Below are 25,895 nucleotides of genomic sequence, written 5' to 3' on the forward strand. Positions count from 1 at the left end.
TTTTAGGAGTTGGTGTAAGATGAATAAAAAGAGCCCGCTTAGATGTGGTCAATGATAGGCAACATGAGATAGAATGGAGGCATGCGCTATCACCCCAGACCACTATTAACCTAATTAAACTTACCATCATGATTATTTCCATTACAGTCATAGTCGTAGAGTCATATAGCACAGAAACAATCCCAACCAATCCATGCCAATCATAATCCCCACTGTCTGCTCCTGGCCCATATCTTTCCAAACCCCTCCTATTCATGTACTATCTGTGTCTTCTAAATGTTACAATTGTGCTGCATTCACCACTTCCTCAGAAAGTTCATTCCACACACAAATCATCCTCTGTGTGAAAAATTTTCCTCTCATGCCTTTTTTTTAAAATCTCTCTCCTATCACCTTAGAAATGTGCCCCCTAGTATTGAAATTTCCTATCCTAGGGAAAAGCCATCTACCATTGACCATATCTATACTCCTCATGACCTTATAAACGTCAATAAGGTCACCTCTTAACTTAAGACATTGTGGACAGAATCTTTTTTTTTTAAGTGTGTGTGTGTGTGTTGGGTGGTGACAACACACTACACATAACAGAGAGAGAACTCCCCCAAACATCCACCAATCTACTCATTAAGAACTGACAGGTGAGCAGGGTATGTATCTTGGCTTATCGTAGGACTTGACATTGGTGATTGCTGGGGGGGTCACAGGGAAAGGGGCAATAATGCAACCAACTCTTCATGGCCTCAGTTGATAGCAAGTCAGGGGATGGACCTTCCAGTCCACCACTTATTGGCTGAGGTGGCAAGAAGGGGGTGAGTTTCCTCTTCAAACCAGCATTCCCCATTATTTCCCCTACTCACCACCTTCAAGGGGAGGAAGCCGTGACCTTGATGTTTCATGTAGTTACCACAGTAATGTCTTAATAATTGGCCTGCTTTTCAGTCCTGGCAATTATGGAGCCAGCTCCAAGTACTCTTAAAGATAATCATCGCACTTCTTTAGTTATTTCCGTCTGGGCAGCTCAAGAGCTCCTGTATTTCCAAGTTAACAGAAATTTTAGTCCAGTTGCACATTCCAAATCCATGCCTCACTCACTGACAGTGTCTCAACGAAGACCGAACACAATGTTGAGAATCCTGGAGGCAATTTTTCTTAATAAGCAACCGATCAGGATGGACTGCTGCTCCCCCCTCATATGTTTTTCACTTTCTACAGAGTCACAGACCAACGAGACCAGACAGTATCGGAATTGCTGCCACTTTCTCCAACGTTTTCCAGTCGTCTTGTGGAAGGCAGGACATTCTTGGGAAGATCCAAACTGATTATCGGGACCAGCTCAACCACTATCTGAAATTGTCCTTCTGCAACATGTCAAATGTGGGATTTCTTTTTGTTTCCATTTTACCCGTGATCTTGTTTAATCTTCATTCATCCTGCTTTTCAAAAGGATTGATTTGGCCCGCATCTTAATTCCATTTCGTTACAATCAGTATTACTGTCTGAAATTCTAGGGTCCTTTTTAGATGGCAATTTGTTGATTCAATTTGTGCTGTAGGATCAGTTTGAAAGACTGAGAAACCTGAGCCACGGTCAGCAGCTGGTGAAAGGAGGTTATAACTCCTTGGTTAGTTTAGTTCTGACTAACTATCCCAGGATTGTAGGGGAGCAGAGAACCAGTCACACCATCTGGGCAGGTGCCATGGTCCATAATACCACAAGACATACGACCAGAAGCAGGCCATTCATCCCATTGAGCCTGATCCACCATTCAGTGAGGTGGTCCATCCTTGTCAGGCGCCATCTGCCCAGTGGAGGTGACCACCAGCAGCAGGGCCCACCCCCACAGGAATGAACCCCTCTGTTCCTCCCTAACGTACCTTTTCCCCCATGCCAGAACCTTCCTCACTGACCCTGGCATTCTCAACCCATTTTGAGTCTCCGTTGACAATTCTCACCACGAGGAGTAGTACCAGCAGTGGCCATTGTTCCTGGTGACACTGTTGGTAATGGAGACTTGTTGGTTTCTTGTTTGGTCGGCAACGCTCAGTGGGCAGGCACATCTGCTCAAGAATGGGATGGCCATGTGGTAGATTTCCCTGCAGGAGCCAGAAACCATTGTAATGTGAGTTTGCCAATGGCTGTCCAGTGGCTGGGCAGACCCAATGCTGTATATGGAAGGTCAAGGATGGCACTCTGCTCGAATGGTCACTTTCCAGGCCCGAGAGACATAGCCTGCTGGGCGGGGCGTTAGCTCCTCTCCAAAATGGATTAATGTTAGCAAAACCTCAGAAGAGAAGATGAGAGAGGGAGAATTCGACAAAGAATGGAAAGGGTGAGGAGATGCTTTGTGAGGTAAGAGTGTAATGAAAAGCTTCATCTTTGTTTTCAGTCTATCAAGCTGTCAGGAAAGCACCAGCGGAATAAAGGAGAAGTTATTCTGTCATCCCAAACTCGAGTCAGTCTTTCCAGTAATGAGAAACATGACATGATGCTGGCAATGTTTCTGAGAGACAGTGGACAGGCAAATGTAAAGAACTACTCTCTGGACATGGAGGTACTTCAATTCACTGTGACATGTATCTGTAGAACGTGGAACACTGGAATATTTTTGGCACTAATCATGTGTTAGCCACTTCTATTTTATCAATGGCTAATGCCTGACAAACCAAAATATTAATTAAAATAATAATGGAATGACTTGGTATTTTCAAGGTCTAACCCCAATGTGGCACTAAATTAATGATGTGGAGGTGCTGGTATTGGTTTGGAATGGACAGATTCAGAAGTGACACAACACCAGATTAAAGTCCAACACGTTTATTTGAAATCACAAGCTTTTGAAGCGCTGCTCCTTCGTCAGGTGGAGTGACATCACTTCCCAAAGGAGCAGTGCTCTGAAAGCTTGTGATTTCCAATTAACCTGGTAGATTATAACCTGGTGTCCTGTGACTTTTTGGCATTGAATTAAAGTATGTTAGTAAGCTGAGCCATTTGATTTGAGACGCACTTTTGATCCCTGGGTCAAAATACAAACATTTGGTAAATGCTTTGCTTCTTATACAGTGGAGAGCTTCAGATGTCAGTCACCTAGGCCTGCTCGGGACGTACACTGCCTCAGCCATCAAGAAAAGAGTGGTTCTGGAGGCAAAAATTGAAAACAAAGAGAAAATTAAAGTCGCCAGCACACGTGAGAGAGGATGTCAGCATTACTACACTGGATATACTTCTGGTAAGGAAAATCAAGTATAGAGTCATAGAGATGTACAGCATTGGAACAGACCCTTCGTTCCAACCCATCCATGCCGAACAGATATCCCAACCCAATCTAGTCCCACCTGCCAGCACCCAGCCCATATCCCTCCAAACCCTTGTTATTCATATACCCATCCAGATGCCTTTTAAATGTGCAATTGCACCAGCCTCTACCACTTCCTCGAGCAGCTCATTCCATACACGTATCACCCTCTGTGTGAAAAGGTTGCCCCTAGGTCCCTTTATATCTTTCCCCTCTCACTCTAAACCTATAGAACATAGAAGGATACAGCGCAGTACAGGCCCTTCGGCCCTCAATGTTGCGCCGACCGAATCCTACCTAACCTATACTAGCCATATAACTTCCAAATGCCTATCCAATGCCCGCTTAAATGACCATAAAGAAGGAGAGTTCACCACTGATACGGGCAGGGCATTCCATGAACTCACAACCCGCTGTGTGAAGAATCTACCCCTAACATCTGTCCTATACCTACCACCCCTTAATTTAAAGCTATGTCCCCTAGTAACACCTGACTCCATTAGCGGTAAAAGGTTCTTAGTATCTACCCTATCTAAACCCCTAATCATCTTATACACTTCTATCAGATCTCCCCTAAACCTTCTCTTCTCCAATGAGAACAGCCCCAAGTGCCTCAGCCTTTCCTCATAAGATTTTCCTACCATTCCAGGCAACATCCTGGTAAACCTCCTCTGCACTCGTTCTAAAGCTTCCACATCCTTCCTATAGTATGGCGACCAAAACTGCACACAATACTCCAGATGAGGCCTCACCAGAGTCTTATACAACTGCAACATGACCTCAGGACTCCGGAACTCAATTCCTCTACCAATAAAGCCCAGTACACCATATGCCTTCCTCACAGCACTATTTACCTGGGTGGCAACTTTCAGAGATCTGTGTACATGGACACCAAGATCCCTCTGCTCATCCACACTACCAAGTAGCCTACCATTAGCCCAGTAATCCATCATCTTGTTATTCCTACCAAAGTGAACGACTTCGCACTTAGCTACATTGAATTCCATTTGCCACATTTCCGCCCAGCTCTGCAACTTATCTATATCCCGCTGTAACCTACCACTTCCTTCCTCACTATCCACAACTCCACCGACTTTTGTGTCATCCGCAAACTTGCTTACCCAGCTTTCAAGTCCTTCCTCTAGATCATTTATAAAGATAACAAAAAGCAATGGTCCCAAAACAGATCCTTGTGGTACACCGCTAGTAACTGCGCTCCAAGATGAACATAATCCATCAACTACTACCCTCTGTCTCCTTCCAGCCAGCCAATTCCTAATCCAAACCTCTAATGTATCCTCAATGCCATACCTCCGAAGTTTTAGCATTAGCCTACCATGGGGAACCTTATCGAACGCCTTACTAAAATCCATATACACACATCTACTGCTTTACCCTCGTCCACTTCCTTAGTCACCTTCTCAAAGAACTCAATAAGGTTTGTGAGGCACGACCTGCCCTTCACAAAACCATGCTGGCTATCCCTGATCACGTTATTCCTACCCAGATGTTCATAAATCTTATCCCTTACCATTCTCTCTAAGACTTTGCCCACCACTGAAGTCAGACTCACTGGCCTATAGTTACTAGGGCTATCCCTACTCCCTTTCTTGAACAATGGGACCACATTCGCTATCCTCCAGTCCTCTGGTACTATTCCCGTTGACAATGACGACATAAAAATCCAGGCCAATGGCTCTGCTATCTCCTCCCTAGCTTCCCATAGGATCCTGGGGTAAATGCCATCAGGCCCAGGAGACTTATCTATATTCATCCTTTCCAATATTCCCAAAACCTCTTCCCTGCATATTTCCAGGGCATCCATTCTAATTATTTGTGATTCCATATTCACATCAGCAACAGTGTCCTGTTCCTGAGTGAATACTGATGAAAAGTACTGATTTAATGTCTCTCCAATCTCCTCCGCCTCCACACACAACTTCCCACTACTATCCTTGACTGGACCGATACCTACCCTAGTCATCCTTTTATTCTTGACATACCTATAGAAAGCCTTTGGGTTTTCCCTAATCCTACCAGCTAAAGACTTTTCATGTCCCCTTCTCGCTTCTCTTAGCTCCCTCTTTAGCTCCTTCCTGGCTACCTTATAACTCTCAATCGCCCCTACTGAACCTTCACGCCTCATCTTTACATATGCCGCCTTCTTCCCTTTCACAAGGGACTCCAATTCCTTACTAAACCACGGCTGCCTCACAAGGCCCTTTACACCATGCCTGACTGGTACATACCTATCGAGGACACGCAGTAGCTGCTCCTTGAACAATCCCCACATCTCATTAGTGTTCTTCTCTTGAAGCCTGTTTTTCCAATCCACACATCCTAAGTCATGCCTCACTGCATCATAATTTCCCTGTCCCCAGCTATAGCTCTTGCCCTGCGGCGCACGATTATCCCTCTCCATCACTAAAGTAAAAGTCACCGAGTTGTGGTCACTGTCCCCGAAGTGCTCACCTACCTCCAAGTCTAACACCTGGCCTGGTTCATTACCTAGAACCAAATCCAATATAGCCTCCCCTCTTGTTGGCCTGTCGACATATTGTGTCAGGAAACCCTCCTGCACACATTGTACAAACACCGACCCATCTAATGAACTCGAGCTATAGCTCTCCCAGTCAATATCTGGGAAGTTAAAGTCCCCCATAAAAACCACCCTGCTACCTTCACTCTTTTCCTGAATCATCCTCGCAATATTATCCTCTACTTCTCTAGGACTATTAGGAGGCCTGTAGAAAACACCTAACAGGGTGACCTCACCTTTCCTATTTCTAACCTCAGCCCAAACTACCTCAGATGGCAAGTCCTCTTCCATCGTCCATTCCACTGCTGTGATACTGTCTTTGACAAGTAATGCCACGCCTCCCCCTTTTTTACCCCCATGTCTGATCCTACTAAAACATTTGAACCCTGGAACGTGCAACAGCCATTCTTGTCCTTGTTCTACCCACGTCTCTGTAATGGCCACAACATCGAAGTCCCAGGTACCAACCCACGCTGCAAGTTCACCTACCTTATTCCTTATACTTCTGGCATTGAAGTATACACACTTCAATCCACCCTTCTGGTTACAGGCACCCTTCTTAGAGATCGCTGCATTATTCCTAACCTCCCTACACTCAAGGTCCTGTACCCTAAAGCTACAGTCCTGGTTCCCATGCCCCCGCGGAGTTAGTTTAAACCCTCCCAAAGAGCACTAGCAAACCTCCCCCCAAGGATACTGGTGCCCCTCAGGTTCAGGTGTAGCCCATCCTTTTTATAGAGGTCCCACCTTCCCCAGAAAGGACCCCAGTTGTCCAGAAACCGGAATCCCTCCCTCCTGCACCATCCCTGTAGCCACGCATTTAACTGCTCTCTCTCCCTATTCCTCGACTCTCTATCACGTGGCACGGGTAACAAACCAGAGACTACAACTCTGTTTGTTCTAACTCTATGCCCTCTAGTTTTGGACTTCCCGGCCCCAGGGAAAAGACTTTGTCTATTTATTGTATCCATGTTCCTCATGATCCTCCAGCGAAAACAGCCCCAGCCTATTCAACCTCTCCCTATACCTCAAATCCTCCAACCCTGGCAACATCCTTGTAAATCTTTTCTGAACCCTTTCAAGTTTCACAACATCTTTCTAATTGGAAGGAGACCAGAATTGCATGCAATATTCCAACAGTGGCCTAACCAATGTCCTGTACAGCCACAACATGACCTCCCAACTCCTATACTCAAAACTCTGACCAATAAAGGAAAGCATACCAAACACCACCTTCACTATCTTATCTACCTGCGACTCCATTTTCAAGGAGCTATGAACCTGCACTGCAAGGTCTCTTTGTTCAGCAACACTCCCTAGGACCTTACCATTAAGTGTACCAGTCCTGCTAAGATTTGATTAGATTACTTACAGTGTGGAAACAGGCCCTTCGGCCCAACAAGTCCACACCGACCCGCCGAAGCGCAACCCACCCGTACCCCTACATTTGCCCATTACCTAACACTATGGGCAATTTAACATGGCCAATTCACCTGACCCACACATCTTTGGACTGTGGGAGGAAACCGGAGCACCCGGAGGAAACCCACGCAGACACGGGGAGAACGTGCAAACTCCACACAGTCAGTCACCCGAGTCGGGAATTGAACCTGGGTCTCAGGCGCTGTGAGGCAGCAGTGCTAACCACTGTGCCACCGTGCCGCCCAAAATGCAGCACCTTGTATTTCTCTAAATTAAACTCCATCTGCCACTCCTCAGTCCATTGGCCCATTTGATCAAGATCCCATTGTAATCTGAAGTAACCTCCTTCACTGTCCACTACACCTCCAATTTTGGTGTCATCTGCAAATTTATTAACTATACCTGCTATGTTCAATCATTCATAGAGCTGAACAAATATTACTTTTCACCGTTTCATAAAGTGTAATAAAATGAACTTAGAAATGAAGAACTTAGATTTATATTGTGCGGAGGTCTTTATCTTTGTTACTCTTCCACGGGCTGTGGGTATTTCTGACCGGTCAGCATTTTTTTGCCCTTCCCTAATTGCCCTTAAACTAATCGGTTTGCTCAGCCATTTCAGAGGACGGATAAGAATCGACCGCATTGCTGTGGGTCTGGCATCACATGTAGGCCAGACCAGGTAAGGATGACAGTTTCCTTCCCTAAAGAACATCAGTGACCAGATGCGTTGCTAATGACAATCGACAATGGATTCACAGTCATCATTAGGCCAGCTCGCGGTGTCAAGATTTTTAAAAAAATTCCAATTTCACCATCCCTGGGTTGCCAATGCCGAACTTTGGGATTTTAGATTCTGTGCCTTGTATCATGACCGCAATGGGGATTTTAACATTGATTCACTATTATGTCTGAAATAAAGATCTCAATAATAATAATGATGAAGCTATCAGATTGTCTCAAAAACCTCTTTGGTTTATTAGTGTCCTTCAAGGGGAAGAAATTAGCTGCTGTAACATGGTCTGGCCTAGGAGTGACTCCAGGCCAACAGCAATGTACTTACCATGAGGGTCCTCTGAAATGGCCTAGTGAGCCACTTGGTTATATTAAACCACAACAGCAGAATTGAATAAGAAGTGTGGCCATACTCAACATGGACTGTGCTGGTTCAAGAAGCTGCTCACCACCACCAACCCCAAGGGCAGTTAGGGACGGGCACTAAATGCTGGGCTTGCTAGCAACATGCCTGTATCGAGAATGAATAATTTAAAAAGAAACTGGTTGTATTTGTTCTGCGAATTTTTTCAGCAGCTTGTTGAATTTTTGAAACCTTTCCACTTCCTGCAGAAATTATTGTTTGATAGCAATAACCATGACAAATTGTCTGTCCCGAAGGTGGACCAGATGAGGAAGGAGTAGCATTGGCTCTTTGCTCCAGTGGAAGAGGCAATGCCAAAGCAGAACTGTATCAGACGCTGAATGAGACGAAGCAGGGCGAACTGGGCCATGTTGCGGTTGCTGTTGTCAATAGGAGTATGCAGAGTGTCCTGACAATAACGACACAAGGCTGTGGCCACCTCATTACCAGGACTGAGGTAGTTTCATCCATTGATAATCAATGTATAATTGCTTGCTTATGACCCCATTTTAGTGCCTCAGGTCAAGTGTGATTCTCGAGAGAGAGAGAAAGAGAGAGATATGCTATGGGGGTTGTTCAGCAATGGCGCAGAGATGGGAGGGCTCCCATTGTTGTGTGAGAGTGCAGGGAATAGGAGGAGGATATCATGACAATAAAGGGTATTTGACTCTGTTCTGTTGAGCAAGAGGAAGCTGATGAAAAGTTAGTTTCTCCAAATAAAAACAGACCCCTTCTATAGGAAAGATTTGGTAAACTATAAAGGGGTGCGAAAAAGATTTCGGGTTGGAGGGTTTGAGCTATAGGGAGAGAGTGGGTAGGCTAGGGTCACACACACACACACACACACACACACACACACACACACACACACACACACACACACACCCTCAGTGTTGAAGGCTGAAGGGTGTCCTTACAGAGGTTTGTAAAACCGTGAGGGGCATGGATAGGGTAAATAGCCAAGGTCTTTTTCCAAGGATAGGGGAGTCCAGAACTAGAGGGCATAGGTTTAAGATGAGAGAGGAAAGATGTAAAACGGACCCAAGGAGCAACTTTCTCACACAGAGGGTGGTGCATGTATGGAATGAGTTACCAGAGGAGGTGGTGGAGGAGGGTAAAATTGCAATATTTAGAACATCTGGATGGGAATATGAATCGAAAGGGCTTAGAGGGATATGAGCGAAATGCTGGATAATAGGATTATGTCAGATTGGGATATCTGGTCAGCACAGATGAGTTGGACCAAAGGATCTGTTTCTGTGCTATATGACTCAATGATTCTGTCCAGTGGATTACTTAGAGTCCTGGAGATGTACAGCATGGAAACAGACCCTTCAGTCCAACCCGTCAATGCCGACCAGATATCAATCCAATCTAGTCCCACCTGCCAGCACCCGGCCCATATCCCCCCAAACCCTTCCTATTCATATACCCATCCAAATGCCTTTTAAGTGTTGTAATTGTACCAGCCTCCACCACATTATCTGGCAGCTCATTCCATACACATACCACAGCGTGAAAAAGTTACCCTTCGGTCTCTTTTATATCTTTCTCCCCTCACTTTAAACCTAAGCCCCCTAGTTCTGGGCTCCCTCACCCCAGGGAAAAGACTTTGTCTATTAATCCTATCCAAGCCCCTCATGATTTTGTAAATCTCTATATCGTCACCCCTCAGCCTCCAACGCTCCAGGGAAAACAGCCCAGCCTGTTCAGCCTCTCCTTCTCGCTCAAATCTTCCAACCCTGGCAACATCCTTGTAAATCTTTTCTGAACCCTTTCAAGTTTCACAACATCTTTCCAATAGGAAGGAGACCAGAATTGCACGCAATATTCCAACTGTGGCCTAACCAATGTCCTGTACAGCTGCAACATGACCTCCCAAACCTGTACTCAATACTCTGACCGATAACAGAAAGCATGCCAAACGCGGCCTTCACTACCCTAATCTACCTGTGACTCCACTTTCAAGGAGCTATGAACCTGCACTCCAAGGTCTCTTTGTTCAGCAACACTCCCTAGAACCTTATCATTAAGTGTATAAGTCCTGCTAAGATTTGCTTTTTAAAAAAGTACAGTACCTCGCATTTATCTGAATTAAACTCCATCTGCCACTTCTGAGCCCATTGGCCCATCTGATCAAGATCCTGTTGTAAACTGAGGTAACCTTCTTCGCTGTCCACTATACCTCCAATTTTGGTGTCATCTGCAAACTTACTAACTATCCCTCTTATGCTTACATTCAAATCATTTGTATAAATGACAAAAAGTAGTGGACCCAGCACCAATCCTTGTGGCACTCAACTGGTCACAGGCCTCCAGTCTAAAAAACAACCCTCCACCACCACCCTCTGTCTTCTACCTTTGAGCCAGTTCTGTATTCAAATGGCTAGTTCTCCCTGTATTCTGTGAGATCTAACCTTGCTAACCGGTCTCCCATGAGGAACCTTGTCGAATGCCTTACTGAAGTCCAGATAGATCATATCTACCACCCTGCCCTCATCAATCCTCTTGTTACTTCTTCAAAAAACTCAATCAAGTTTGTGAGACATGATTTTCCACGCACAAAGCCATGTTGAGTATCCCTAATCAGTCCTTGCATTTCCAAATCCATGCATACCCTGTCCTTCCAATAACTTGGCCAACACTGACGTCAGGCTCACTGGTCTATAGTTCCCTGGCTTTTCCTTACCACCTTTCTTAAATAATGGCACCACGTTAGCCAACCTTCAGTCTTGCAGCACCTCACCCATGGCTGTCGATGATACAAATATTTCAGCAAGATGCCCAGAAGTCTTCCCTAACTTCCTACAAAGTTCTGGCATTTATCTAATCAGGTTCTGGAGAATTATCCACCTTTGTGCATTTTAAGACCTCCTGCATCTCCTTTTCTGTAAAATGGACACTTTTCAAGACATCACTTTTTCTTTCCCTAAGTTCCCTAGCTTCCATGTCCTTCTCAACACTAAATACTGATGTAAAATATCTGTGTAGTATTCACCCATCTCCTGTGGTTCCACACATAAATGGTCTCGATGATTTTTAAGGGGCCCTATTCTCTCCATAGTTACTCTTTTGCCTTTAATGTATTTCTCGAATCTCTTTAGATTTTCCTTAACCCTAAGCTACCTCATGTTGCCTTTTCGTCCTCCTGATTTCTCTTTTATGTACACTCCTCGAGGGATTCACTGCATCCCAGCTGACTATATCTGACATATGACTCCTTTTTCTTGACCAGCGCCTCAAGTTTTCTAGTCATCCGGCATTCCTTACACCTACAAGCCTTGCCCTTTGCACTAACAGGAACATAGTGTCTCTGATATCTGAAACTCATTTTTGAAGGCTTCCTATTTTCTAACCATCCTTTACCCTGCAAACAGCACCCCCCCCCCCCCCAGTCACCCTTTGAAAGCTTCTGCCTGATACCATCAAAATTGGCCTTACTCCAGTTTTGAACTTTAACATTTAGATCAGATTTATCCTTTTCCATAGCTATTTTAAAACAAGTAGAAGTAAGAACACTTGCCCCACTGACATCTTAGTTATTTGTCCTGACTAGTTTGCCAAGAGAAGATCAAGTTTTGCTCCTCCTCTAATGAGTACATTCACATAGAGAATAAGAAAATGGTCTAGTACATAGTTAACAAAATCCTCCCCAACCAAGCCCTTAACACTATGACAGGCCCAGTCTATTTGGAAAGTTAAAACCCCTTACCATTACAACCATATTATTGTTACAGATGTAAGATCTCCTTACATATTTGCTTCTCAATTTCCCACCGACTAGGGAGGCCTATAGTTCAATCCAAATAAGGTGATCATCCCTTTCTTATTTCTCAGTTTTACCCATGTATTTTAATTAGATGTTCTGCCATGAATATCCACCCTCCATATACTCGTATTATTATCCTTAACCAAAAACTCCACTACTTCTCCTCCTCCTCTTGTGTCCCACTTTCTATACTTCCTATTGCATCTATCGCCCTGGAACACTTTGCTGCCAGGACCACCCTTCTCTGTAATATCCCAGTCCCATTTTCCCAACCATGTCCTAAGTTCATCTGCCCTGCCTGTCAGGCCTCTTTCATTTATTTCAATGCACCAGTGTTACCTTGTTCTCTGTGGTGCTCTTTTCTGCCTTGACTATTTAACTTGCTTCCTTTATCTACTATACCAGACTCAGACTTGTCTTTTTTTCTCTCACTATTGCTTTAGGTCCCATCCCGCTTCCTAATTTAAAGCTTTCCAAGCAATTCTAGCAAATCTCCTCACCAGAATATTGGATCTTTTCCAATTCAGGTACAACTTGTCCTTCTTATGCGGGTCACTTCTACCCTAAAAGAGATTCCATTGATCCAAAATTATGCATCCTTGTCCCTTACACCAGCTCCTTCGTTGCATATTCATTTGCCCTCTCCTGCCATTCCTACTCTCACTAGCACATCGGCACCATGAATAATCCAGTTATTACTACTCTTGGGGACCTTCTGTTTAATTTCCTGCATAGTTTCCTATGTTCCCTCTGCAGAACCTTAACCCTTTCTCCACCTATGCACTTTGCACCAACATGTACAACGACCTTCTGTTGGTCACTCTCCCCTTTCAGAATATTCTGCTCCCACTCCCGATTAAAAACAAAAAAAAAGTCATGGTGTTTTGATGGTAGGGAAGCCGTTTAGTTGTGAATGCTAACACTTCCGGATATAAACGTAAAAAGAAGAAATAACAGAAAAGACTCTCAGGATCTGGCAGTGCATTGGTAGTGTCCCTAACTTCGGACCAGGAGGCCCATACATGTCCCACCTGCTCCAGAGGTATGTCATAACATCGTTGAACAGCTTGATTACAAAAATACATGAAGTGGACCCAGGTGGTGGTCGTAGTTAAAAATAAAAATGAAAATGCCACAGTGATTAGGTGATGGGAGAAAAGAATTTTGCAGTTGTGTCTAAGTGCCCTTCTGGATGTTGACAAACCCGTTAAGGGCGAAGGTGAAGTAGGGGTAGGGAGAGAGGGAAGGAGTTGAATCAAAATGGAGTTAGAGGGGAGGGTCTGCTTTATCTTCAACCTATTTTCCAATCAACCTGTTCAGAGATGATATTACACACCTCTGGAACAGAGAACCTGTTGAGAACCTGGACCTCCAGTTCTAGGGGTAGGGACACTACCACAACACCACAAGAGGGCCCAAATATGGAATAGCTTATGAATTTATGTGACATCCATGCACAAGGGCCAAGCTAATCTTCTCAGTGTCATTGTAATTATTGTAGAAGTTCTGCTGAATGAAAAGGTACATGCTTGTTTGGGCAGGCCATTGCTTGTTACCAAGTAAACTCATTCTCCTTGAGCTTCGTGATTCCCCATGGGGCATGTAGGGATTATCACACTAACTTGATGCTAGTTCATGCAACCCCAGTCTGGCACCCTCCCTGCCAACCCATTGAGTAACCACCAAAGGAAGATCTCGGAAGCCATGGATAGGTTTCCAAATGCCTACTACAGTTCATTCATTGAGAAAATGGTCTCCAAAATGGGCAGCACGGTGGCACAGTGGTTAGCACTGCTGTCTCACAGCGCCAGAGACCTGGGTTCAATTCCCGACTCAGGCGACTGACTGTGTGGAGTTTGCACATTCTCCCCGTGTCAGTGTGGGTTTCCTCCGGGTGCTCCGGTTTCCTCCCACAGTCCAAAGATGTGCGGGTCAGGTGAATTGGCCATGCTAAATTGCCCGTAGTGTTAGGTAAGGGGTAAATGTAGGGGTATGGGTGGGTTGCGCTTCGGGTGGTCAGTGTGGACTTGTTGGGCCGAAGGGCCTGTTTCCACACTGTAAGTAATCTAATCTAATCTAAAATGAAACTCTATTCAGTGCAGTTGAATACATCAAGTGCTTACTCCCTGATAAAATCAAGCATTTGTGTTCATAACCCCACATCAAAATCAGTTAATCCTTTAATAATCCCTTTGAGCTGTCAATCCAGCTGCCTCCCATTGTGATAATAATAGGTTGTGGAAAGCAGCTAAACATAATTGCATACAGTTGCTTTTCATTTTATAAAGGTCAGGGGATAGGAATAATTTGGTAGATTAACAGTTCTGTTGCCTGAAATGGGACTGTGATTTGTGGATCCACGTCCCATCTGCTGCTTTAAAGGTCTGTGGAATCCGCATTAGCGCAGAGTTGATGCCCGTATTTCAGTGCTAACCAAGATGAGGTTACGTTATGAGAGACATTGTCTTTTGAAAGCAATGTTAAAATGTAAGCTTCATCTCCTTGTTATAGGAACTGTAAAAATTCCCAAGACCTTATCTGACACAGAATTTTTCTCCTACTGAGGCTAAGCTTTATCCCTCAAATTTTTCCCCAAAAACTGGCAAACTGGTCACTTTCCCGACCAACAGAAATTACTGGAAGTGCTCGACAGGGCCCGACAACATGTGCAGAGAGAGAATCTGAGTTATCATTTCAGATTGAGGAATCTTCATCAGAATTTGCATCGGATCAGCGTTAACTCTGTTTCTCTGTGAGTGCTGACTCATACCTGCCTCAGAAGTGAAAACCTGGCCTCTAGCCTTAACTTCAGTCTTCAACCCTGGCAGGATGTTCTACAATCTCTCAGTCCATTGTGGAAAAAATGTTTCTTCTGCTCTATGCCTTAAATCTCCTATTTAATTTTCAATCTGTTAGCTCTTAGACCTCATAGTCAGCCTGTCGATAATGAAACTGTCAGTCTATTGAACCAAACCCTTTCCAACAAAAATGGCCCAATCGTTTCATATTTTGCATTATTATTTTCACATAGCAGGATACATCCTAGTGATATGCACTGTAACCTCTACAACTCCATTCAGTTTACTTATAGAATCACAGCATCCCAACAGTGTGAAAACTGGCCATTCAGCCCATCAAGTACATACCGATCCTCTAAAAAGCATCCCATCAGATCCACTCCCCACTCTACCCCTTTAATCCTGCATTTCCCATGTCTAATCCATCTAAACTGCACATCCCTAGACGCTATGGGCAATTTCACAAATGCAATCCACCTAACCTGCACTCACATTCTCCATTACATTTTAACTTTTGTATCATACAACTCTTGCCACTCAAACAGCCATTTATGAATTTGAGCTCACAAATTCATCTACTCTTCTCAATCACCCAGTCTTTCCTCATGTGAGACACTAATCAAAATGTGTCACCTCAAACTGACGTTGGGCCAACCAATTCACCAAGATGTCTTGCAACCTGCTTGTCAACAGCATTTTAATATATGCTATTATTTGAGCTGCACTGGTGATTCTTGAAAGCTAGAAAGGCTGGGAGGGTTACTTTATGGACTTAGATAAAAACAGAAAATCAGGATAGTTACTAATAATTGCATGCATCTGAATTATTCCAGTGAACCAAGGATAGCACATTGAATGGAGGAATCAACAGTGGCTCTGTGCACTTCCTACAATGATTGTTTCTGACATTTCATCACTAAATATAGTACAGAGAGTTAATTTTCCAGTGAATGGAACATAGTCGGTAGGCAAAAAGTGTCTTCCAATACTGAGTTAAAAATCTCCCAACACCAAGTTATAGTCCAACAGGTTTATTTGGAAGCACTGCTCCCTTATCATGTAGCTGAATTCAGGTTCCTCTATTCAGTCCATCTTAGATTGAATTCCATCCTAATTTCTTGTTTCGTTTTATTCTAGGCCAAGCTTTCAGAAATAGTTTTGCAGTTTAAGAACCACTTGCTGAAAAAGCTCAAAGATTTTGACCTGCGTATTTGGAAATTCAGGAAGAATGTGAGTACCGCACAGAGTTCTAGAATTTGCAGTTTTCTGTCATTAGTCTTGTGAAAGATTATAATGTAAACACGTAAAGACAGAGAAAATGCTGCTTGAGCTTGTTCAAATTAATGTTCAAGGAAGTCATAAATCATCTGTGACGTCACTTCATCAACTATCCACATGGTCTCGTATCCTTTCAGAGTTTTGGATAATAATCAATATAGTATGTAGAATCATTGCATCCCTGCAATGTGGAAGCAGGCCAATCGGCCCATTGAATCCTTACCGATCCTCTGAAGAGCATCCCACCCTATCCTTGTAGCCCTGCATTTCCCATGGTTAACCCACCTAGTTTGCACATCTCTGGGGCACTACAGGGCAATTTAGTATGGCCAATCCACCTAAACTGCACATCTTTGGACTACACATCATGTAGTACAGGTAGTATTATAATCTAATCTATTATCTATCAGTCTCAGATTTAAAGCTTACTATTGCCATTTATGGAAGAGATTTCCAATCTTCTACCACCCTTTATATGTACAAGTGTTTCCGAAGTTCATTGTGGAACGATCTGACTTTACACCCTAAGCTATGAGACCTGGTCATAGACTCCCCAACTAGCATAAATAGTTTCCAGTAATCTTGTGCAACAATTCCTCTCAGTATCTTGAAATCTTCAAATAACTCATTCTTAACATTTTTACATACCAGGGGATACAACTTGTGTAATCTGCCTCATCATTTGACTCTTGGACTCTAGCTCATCATTCTGATCAACCTCTGCCAAGGCCACTGTATCTTTCCTTTGGTGTGATATCCAGAGCTGCTCACAGTTTTCCAGATATGATCCAACCAGGGTTTCCTCAAACTTGGGCATTCCTACAATCCCTTTGACTAATTGATAAAGCCAACATTCAGCAAATCTTGTTGAGTATTTTCTGTGCCTACCCATGATATTTTATTGATCGATGGATCTGGAACTCCCTGTTTCCAACTTCTCGTCAATTACAAAGCACCCAGTTAGACTTTTTTGCCCTTCCTCTAATTCTATCAATTTATCTTTGTAATCCCATACTTCCATCTAACTGCTGCCCATCCTTGAATCAATAACAACTTGGAACAGTGCTCTCAATTCCATCATTTAAGCCATATTGCATGGAAAAACTGCAACAGAGAGTGTCATCACTAGTTGCGTTCTGCCAATTAGTGTCTGTGCCCATTGTCACAATTCTGTATCTCCTGCTGCCAGCCAGTTTTCAAGCAAGCATTTCCCCTCCTCACCTTCTACAGAGTCATAGAGACATACAGCACAGAAATGGACCCTTCAGTCCAACCAGTCCATGCCCAACATAATCCCAAACTAACCTAGTCCCACCTGTCCGCTCCTCGCCAGTCCCTGCAAACCTTTCCTATTCATGTACTTATCCAAATGTCTTTTAAACAATGTAACTGTGCCCACATCCACCACTTCCTCAGAAAGTTCATTCCACACACAAACCACCCTCTGTATAAAAGGTTTTCTCCTCATGCCTTTTTTAAATTTCTCTTTTCTCACTTTAAAAATGTGTCCCCTCGACTTAAACTCCCCCATCCTCGGGAAAACAACAGCTACCATTAACCTTATCTAGTTTCTGGTGGTGGACTTTATTGAATGTCTTCTGGAAGCCCATATAAGTTACATCCATAAATATTCCCATCTTCACTACTTTACTCAAAATGAGCAGGTTAGGTGAATTGGCCATGCAAAATTGCCCGTAGTGTTAGGTGAAGGGGTAAATGTAGGGGAATGGGTCTGGGTGGGTTGCTCTTTTGGCGGGTTGGGGTGGACTTGTTGGGCTGAAGGGCCTGTTTCCACACTGTGAGTAATCTAATCAGGATGCTGCCTGACCTGGTGCGCTTTTCCAGCAACACATTTTCAGCTCTGATCTCCAGCATCTGCAGACCTCACTTTCTCCTCGAAGATTTTAACCTACTGCGAATCCTCTTGCAAGGATGCCTTCCTTGAAGAAGCTCTCTTCCTCCCTCTACAAGGATTTCAGTGAGTCCCTCTCTCACTGCACACACCAGGTCATCTCCTCTGCACAGCTCCAGTTTCCTCATTTCCCCTCCCCCCCACCTTGTCTCAGTCAAATCCCTCGAACTCAGCACCGCCTTCCTAACCTGTAATCTTCTTCCTGACCTCTCCGCCCCCACCTCACTCCGGCCTATCACCCTCACCTTGACCTCCTTCCACCTATCGCATCTCCATCGCCCCTCCCCCAAGTCCCTCCTCCCTACCTTTTATCTTAGCCTGCTGGACACACTTTCCTCATTCCTGAAGAAGGGCTTATGCCCGAAACGTCGAATCTCCTGTTCCTTGGGTGTTGCCTGACCTGCTGCGCTTTTCCAGCAACACATTTTCAGCAGTAATCTAATCTCACCCTTGTAAAGAAATTTAGTCAGGTTCATCAGGAATGACCTAATCTTCACAAATCAATGTTGGCTGTCTCTGATCATCTGAAAATGTTCAAGGTGTTTAGACATTCTATTCTTAATTATAGAGTTTGGTAATTCTCCAATATTGGGGGTGAATTTTCATCTTTTCAGATGGGAGGCCAAAAGGAGATAAATGTGAGGCAGACATTTGGAATTTCCCTAATGCTTCCTGACACTTGATATTTTCGCTGGGAAAAATGTGATGTTTCCCTTAGGATGATGTCGAGTTCAAATCTCAACTGGAAATTCAAATGTCACGTCTCATGATATTTTCATGTAGATGGGTGGTTTCCTGAAGGCTGTGGAAAGACCGCTAGGTCAAAATCAATTCAGAAACTTCAGGGAAAACATGCTCAAGAGTCAGGGGACTATTGCCAACTAATTTCAAAAGGACAGGCCAATACCACCTCATATTCTCTTCAACCTTTCTATGGCACCTCATAATCTCATGTCCCTCTATGCCCTTTCGTGTCCCCTATGTTCCCTCCATGCCTTGTCACATACCATCATATCCCCATGACTCATCCACCTCATTCTCCCTTCCATTATCATCTTGCCTTGTAAAACAGGTAACTATAAGCCAGTTAGCTTCATATCATTGGGAAAATGTAAGTGTTTATTATAAAGGACATAGTTGCAGAGCATTTAGAAACACAAGCTGAGTCAGAATGATGCAATGAAGGGGAAATCATTGCCTGCCAGATATGTAGGAGCTCTTTGTGGAGGTGACATGGAAAGAAGTGGATTGACTAAGAAGATTAGAAGGGGAGATCATGCTAGACTAACATTTTTGAGAAGTAACTGAAAGGCTAGATAAGGGGAACACCGTCGATGTGGTGTGCAGAAGGCACTTGACGCAGTACCATAAAACAGACCTGTGAAGAAAGTTATAGACCATGGAATAAATGGGACAGGAGAATGTGGATACAAAATTGGCTGAGTGATAGGAAGCAGGGAATAATGGTGAATGGATATTCTTCAAGCTGGATGAAGGTTAGCAGTGGATTTCCTCAGAGGTCAGTATTAGGGTCCTTACTTATCCTGATGTAAATTAATATCCTGGATCTTGGTCTGTGGGGGCAATTTCAGAGTTTGCAGGTGACGTGATCAGAATAGTTTGGTTAGTTTTGACCAGTGTAGACTTGATGGGCCAAAGGACCTTTTTTTTGCAGTGTCAACCCCTTTAAAACCTGGAAAATTAGACAGTGAGGATTAGACACATGATTTGGTGGAGTGGGCAGATGTGATTCAGTGTAGAGATGTGTCAGGTGATGCACTTTGACCCAAAGAACACTGAAAGGCAATATAAAATAGAAGAAACAATTCTAAAAGGGGTGCAGGAGCAGAGGACGTGAGTGTGCATGTGTACAGATTGTTGAAGATGGCAGAACAGTTGGAGCAAGCAGTAAATACAACATCCTAGGCTTTATTAATAGGGACATAGAGTACAAGAACATGGGGGTCATGTTGAACTTGAACAAGACACATGTCAGCTGTAGTAGAATGTACAATTCTGGCTACCACAATAGAGGAAACATGTGAACACATTGGTCAGAGTGCAGAAGTGAGTTATAAAAATGGTTCCAGGGATGAGAAACTTGAGTTATCAGGATAAATTGAAGAAGTTAAGACTGTTCTGCCTGAAGAGAGGGTAGCTGAGAGGCGATCATGATCTGCTGGATAGAGTAGGTAGGGAGGTGCTGTTCCCTCATGTTAAGAGAGGGATCGATTTAAATTAAATTGCAAAAGGAGAAAATGTAATGTGATGAAACAACATTTTCACACAGCAAGTAGATAGGGTATGCAATGTAATGCTTGGAAATGTGGTAGAGACAGGACCAATTGAAGCATTCAGGATAGCATCAGACAATTATTTGGATAGGAGCAATCTGCAAGGAACTAGAGGGAGACTAGGGGATTGGCACCAAGTAATGATGATCATTTCAAAATGATTGTCCAAGTGCCCTTCGCTGGTGCCATGACATTTCTGTGGTTCTGTGAGGTAGCAAGCAGGATTGATTAAGATGAGCTAATAGATGTAATATATTTCGATAAAAGCTTTGACAGAGGGTCAGTTAGACTTGAAACGTCAGCTCTTTTCTCTCCTTACAGACGCTGCCAGACCTGCTGAGATTTTCCAGCATTTTCTCTTTTGGTAATATATTTGGATTCTGCTAATAAGGCCACTGAATAAGTCCATGATGTTGTAGGTTGTATATGAGCATAGATAGAAGATTAGCTACTAATAGGAGAGGCAAACAGATAGGATGGATGGGTGGGGGGGCTTGCATTTTCAGAATGGCAACCTGTAACTAGTGGCATACCAGAAGGAACAGTGTTGGGACCACTGTTGGATGATAAAAGTGAATGTTCTCTAGGCCTGTTTGTAGATGACACATTGGAGAAAAGAAGGTTTAGGAGAGATTTGATAGAGGTGTACAAGATGATTAGGGGTTTAGATAGGGTAGACACTGAGAACCTTTTACCGCTAATGGAGTCAGCTGTTACAAGGGGACACAGCTTTAAATTAAGGGGTGGAAGGTATAGGACAGATGTTAGGGGTAGATTCTTTACACAGCGGGTTGTGAGTTCATGGAATGCCCTGCCAGTAGCAGTGGTGAACTCTCCCTCTTTATGGTCAATTAAGCGGGCATTGGATAGGCATTTGGAAGTTATTGGGCTAGTGTAGGTTAGGTAGGATTCGGTCGGCGCAACATTGAGGGCCGAAGGGCCTGTACTGCGCTGTATTTTTCTATGTTCTAAATACATGAAAAACAAGAGGTGAGGGTGACACAAAGAATCTCCCAGAAAGATATCGCAAGGTTATGAGAGTAGGCAAAAATGTGGCAAATGGAATTTAATTTGGGGAATTGTGGGGTTATTCATTTTGGCAGGAGGAATAGAGGAGCTGAATATTATTTCAATGGAGAAACTGCGGAAAGCTACAGCACAGTGAGAGATTTGGTGGTCCGCATGCATAAACCATTAAAAAAAACTAGCTTCCAAGTTTGGGAGCTATGCTGACAGGAAATGAAATGTTGGCCTTTAATTCAATGGCAATGGAGTATAACTTAGGAAAGTCATGCTTAAAATGTAGAAGGCATGAGTTAGAACACTCTGAATATTTTTGATCCCCTTAACTAAAGAAAGATATGCTGGCATTGGAGACAGTCCAGAGGAGATTCATGAGGCTGATACCAGATATGAAGAGATTTTCTTATGAGTACAGATTAGTAGATTTGGGCATGAACTCGTAGAAGTTTAGACTAATTTGAAGCAACCTTATTGAAACATACTAGGTTCTTAGAATGGTTCTTATGGCCCAGTGTAATGTCCCTATATCTATGCCAGGAGGCCTGGGTTCAAGTCCCTCCTGCTCCAGAGGTTTTCCATAGCATCTTCTGAGCAAGTTAGTTAGAAAATATCTCTCAGATTCTTAGGAGGCTTGAAAGGATACATGATGAAAGGTTGTTTCCACTTGTGGGCGAATCTAGGACCAGAGGGCAGAATCTCAGAATGAGGGGTCGTGCATTTAAGACAGAGATCATAGAATCCCTGCAGTGTGGAAAAGGCTCTTCGGCCCAACAAGCCCACACCAACCCTCTAAAGATTATCCCACCCAGGGCTATTCCTCTGCCCTATTATCCTATATTTCCCCCTGACTAATGCACCTAACCTACACATCCCTGAACACTGCGGGCAATTTAGCATGGCCAATTCACCTGACCTGCACATCTTTGGACTGTGGGAGGAAACCAGAGCACCCGGAGGAAACCCATGCAGACAAGGGGAGAACGTGCAAACTCCACACAGACTGTAGCCTGAGGCTGGAATCGAACCCTGGTGCTGTGAAGCAGCAGTGCTAGCCACTGAGCAACCCTGCTCAGGAAGATTTCTTTTCTGAGCAGGTAGTGAACCTGTGGAATTCCTTAATGCAAACCATTGTCAGGGTTGAGTCATTAAGTGTACTCTAGTCTGAGATAGACAGATTTTTTTTTAATAGATATTTACTTTAAAAAATTTTTTACAAAATTACAAAGTAATACAAACAAGTATAAACACACACATATATATATATATATATATATATATAAAAATAATAACCAAAACACAACAAAAAAGAAAAAAAATACTCGGCTAACTACTAATCTATCCTACAAACAACCAAAGCATAAAATATCTTACATTACTAGTAAGAAATAACATAATAATTAAATAATTAAGTATATACTCAAAATGGATTAACATCAAGTCATGATAAAACCCATAGTTATGCAGGATTCTTCCCCTCCCGGGGCCCCCCGGACCAGCCAGAACCACTACCACAGCGAGACAAAAGCCATTAACAATATGGCCGAAATATCTGTGTCTGTATAGTTCAGAAAGGGCTGCCATATTTTATAGAATAATTCAGTTTTTTGGTGCACCATATTTGTGAGGAAGTCAAAGGGGATATATTCTATGATTACCCTGTGCCAGTTTGAAACTCCTGGAGGGCCCTCAGCTACCCAATTGACTAAGGTATTTTTCCTTGTCCGCAAGGAGAGGATAGACAGATTTTTAATCAGTAAGGGAATTGAGGAAAAGTCAAGAAAGTGGGTGGCACGGTGGCACAGCAACTAGCACTGCTGCCTCACAGCGGCAGACACCCAGGTTCAATTCCCACTTCAGGCAACTGACTACATGGAGTTTGCACGTCTCCCCCACCCCGTCTGCGTGGGTTTCCTCCGGGTGCTCCGGTTTCCTCCCACAGTCCAAAATAAAATGTGCAGGTCAGGTGAATTGGCCACGCTAAATTGCCCTTAGTGTTAGGTGAAGGGGTAAATGTAGGGGAATGGGTCTGGGTGGGTTGCGCTTCGGCGGGTTGGTGTGGACTTGTTGGGCTGAAGGGCCTGTTTCCACACTGTAGATAATCTAATCTAATCAAGATGATCAGAGCAGCTGTGATTTAATTGAGTGGTGGGGCAGGCTCGATGGGCGAAATAGCCTGCTTCTGCTCCAATGTCTTATGGTCATGGTCTAAGAGAATGGAAACAGTCTGCCAACTCCAATGACCACCTGACTGTAATCATTGATTCATTATGGTCATATTGGTGCTACAAAATCTGAACCTGAGACACAGAGCAGGTCACATTGCAGTTTTGGTAGTTAGGATGGTGTTTCCTTGTGTCACTAGCTGCTGCTATTATGACAGACAACTTTAAAGAAACTGTCCATTTACTCCCCAGATAATATTGACCCACAAATGTCAACCTGGCTTTTCATGTCAGGATGAAACAATTCCCAATTATGTATCCAAATTCTCTGACACTTGATAGAAGTGTTACCCCAATTCCTATGTCCGCGGGGGTACCATTCAAATCAGATGGTTAGATGTTTCATGTATTGTTCAGAATGGTGGCAGCAGTGCAGGTTCAGTCCTTTCGCTTGCTCGCTCTCTCTCTCTCTCTGTCTCACTCTTTCTCCCCCCCCCCACTCCTACACACAAGATTTTTACTGAGACTGGAACATTTGAGTTATAAGGAGCGAGCTGGGACGTGTTTGCCTAGAGCATGGGAGACTGAGGGCTGACCTTATAAAGGTTCATAAAGTCATGAGGAGTGTAAATAAGGTGAATAGTTAAGATCTTTACCCCAGTGCAGAGGAGTTCAAAACTAGAGGGATTTAAAGTGAGAGGGAAAAAACTTAAAAGATGCCTGAGGACTAACTTTTTCACACAGCTGCTGACGCGTGTACAGAACAAGCTGCTAGAGGAAGAAGTAGATGCTTGTACGATTACAGCATTTAAAAGACATTTAGTTGGGTACATGGATAGGGAAGGTGTGCAGGACATGAGCCAAACGCAGGTGCTTTATTTTAGGAAACCTGATCAGCATGGACGGGTTGGGCTGAAGGGCCACTTTTTGCGCTGTATAACTCTGACTCTCTCTCTCTCTCTTTTCTGGTCAATTACATAGAACATAGATAGAACATAGAGCAGTACAGCACAGAACAGGCCCTTCAGCCCACACTGTTGTGCCAACCACTGATCCTCATGTATGCACCCTCAAATTTCTATGACCATATGCATGTCTTAAATGTCCCCAATGACCTTGCTTCCACAACTGCTGCTGGCAACGCAGTCCATGCTCTCTCAACTCTCTGTGTAAAGAACCTGCCTCTGACATCCCCTCTATACTTTCCTCCAACCAGCTTAAAACTATGACCCCTCGTATTAGTCATTTCTGCCCTGGGCAATAGTCTCTGGCTATCGACTCTATCTATGCGTCTCATTATCTTGTATACCTCAATTAGGTCCCCTCTCCTCCTCCTTTTCTCCAATGAAAAAGTCACAACTCCGTCAACCTCTCTTCATAAGATAAGCCCTCCAGTCCAGGCAGCATCCTGGTAAACCTCCTCTGAATCCTCTCCAAAGCATCCACATCTTTCCTATAATAGGGCGACCAGAACTGGACCCAGTATTCCAAGTGCGGTCTAACCAAAGTTTTATAGAGCTGCAACAAGATCTCATGACGCTTAAACTCAATCCCCCTGTTAATGAAAGCCAAAACACCATATGCTTTCTTAACAACCCTGTCCACTTGGGTGGCCATTTTAAGGGATCTATATACCTGCACACCAAGATCCCTCTGTTCCTCCACACTGCCAAGGATCCTATCCTTAATCCTGTACTCAGCTTTCAAATTCGATCTTCCAAAATACATCACCTCGCATTTACCCAGGTTGAACTCCATATGCCACCTCTCAGTCCATCCCTGCATCCTGTCAATGGCCCACTGCAGCCTACAACAGCCCTCTGTACTGTCAACGACACCTCCAACCTTTGTGTCATCTGCAAACTTGCTGACCCATCCTTCAATCCCCTCATCCAAGTCATTAATAAAAATTACAAACAATAGAGGCCCAAGGACAGACCCCTATGGAACACCACTCACCACAGACTTCCAGGCAGAATATTTTCCTTCTACTGCCACTCGCTATCTTCTGTTGGCCAGCCAATTCTGTATCCAGACAGCTAAGTTCCCCTGTATCCCATTTCTCCTGACCTTTTGAATGAGCCTATCATGGGGAATCTTATCAAATGCCTTGCTGAAGTCCATATACACCACATCCACAGCTCAATCCTCATAAACTTTTCTAGTCACATCCTCAAAGAACTCAGTAAGGTTTGTGAGGCATGACCTGCCCCTCTCAAAGCCGTGTTGACTGCATTTAATCAAGCCATATTCTTCCAGATGGTCATA

The 25,895-nt window shown here is 43.8% G+C and overlaps 1 protein-coding gene and 1 non-coding gene across 2 annotated transcripts in view; one reads left to right on the forward strand and one right to left on the reverse strand.

Moving 5' to 3' along the window:
• The window catches only part of LOC132825272 (apolipophorins-like), a 109,272-nt gene that overhangs the window by 22,810 nt on the left and 60,567 nt on the right, over positions 1-25,895 (forward strand). Inside the window, exons 10-14 of the mRNA XM_060840379.1 lie at positions 1,213-1,374; positions 2,387-2,551; positions 3,061-3,226; positions 8,649-8,848; positions 16,096-16,188. Of these exons, the coding sequence (XP_060696362.1) occupies positions 1,213-1,374; positions 2,387-2,551; positions 3,061-3,226; positions 8,649-8,848; positions 16,096-16,188 (786 nt within the window). The remainder of the gene's footprint in view (positions 1-1,212; positions 1,375-2,386; positions 2,552-3,060; positions 3,227-8,648; positions 8,849-16,095; positions 16,189-25,895) is intronic.
• Positions 13,576-13,679, reverse strand: LOC132825615 (U6 spliceosomal RNA). The gene has a single exon (XR_009645798.1). It is a non-coding gene; the product is annotated as a U6 spliceosomal RNA (small nuclear RNA).

Source organism: Hemiscyllium ocellatum, chromosome 20 (assembly GCF_020745735.1).
Source record: "Hemiscyllium ocellatum isolate sHemOce1 chromosome 20, sHemOce1.pat.X.cur, whole genome shotgun sequence".
Classification (NCBI taxonomy): Eukaryota; Metazoa; Chordata; class Chondrichthyes; order Orectolobiformes; family Hemiscylliidae; genus Hemiscyllium; species Hemiscyllium ocellatum.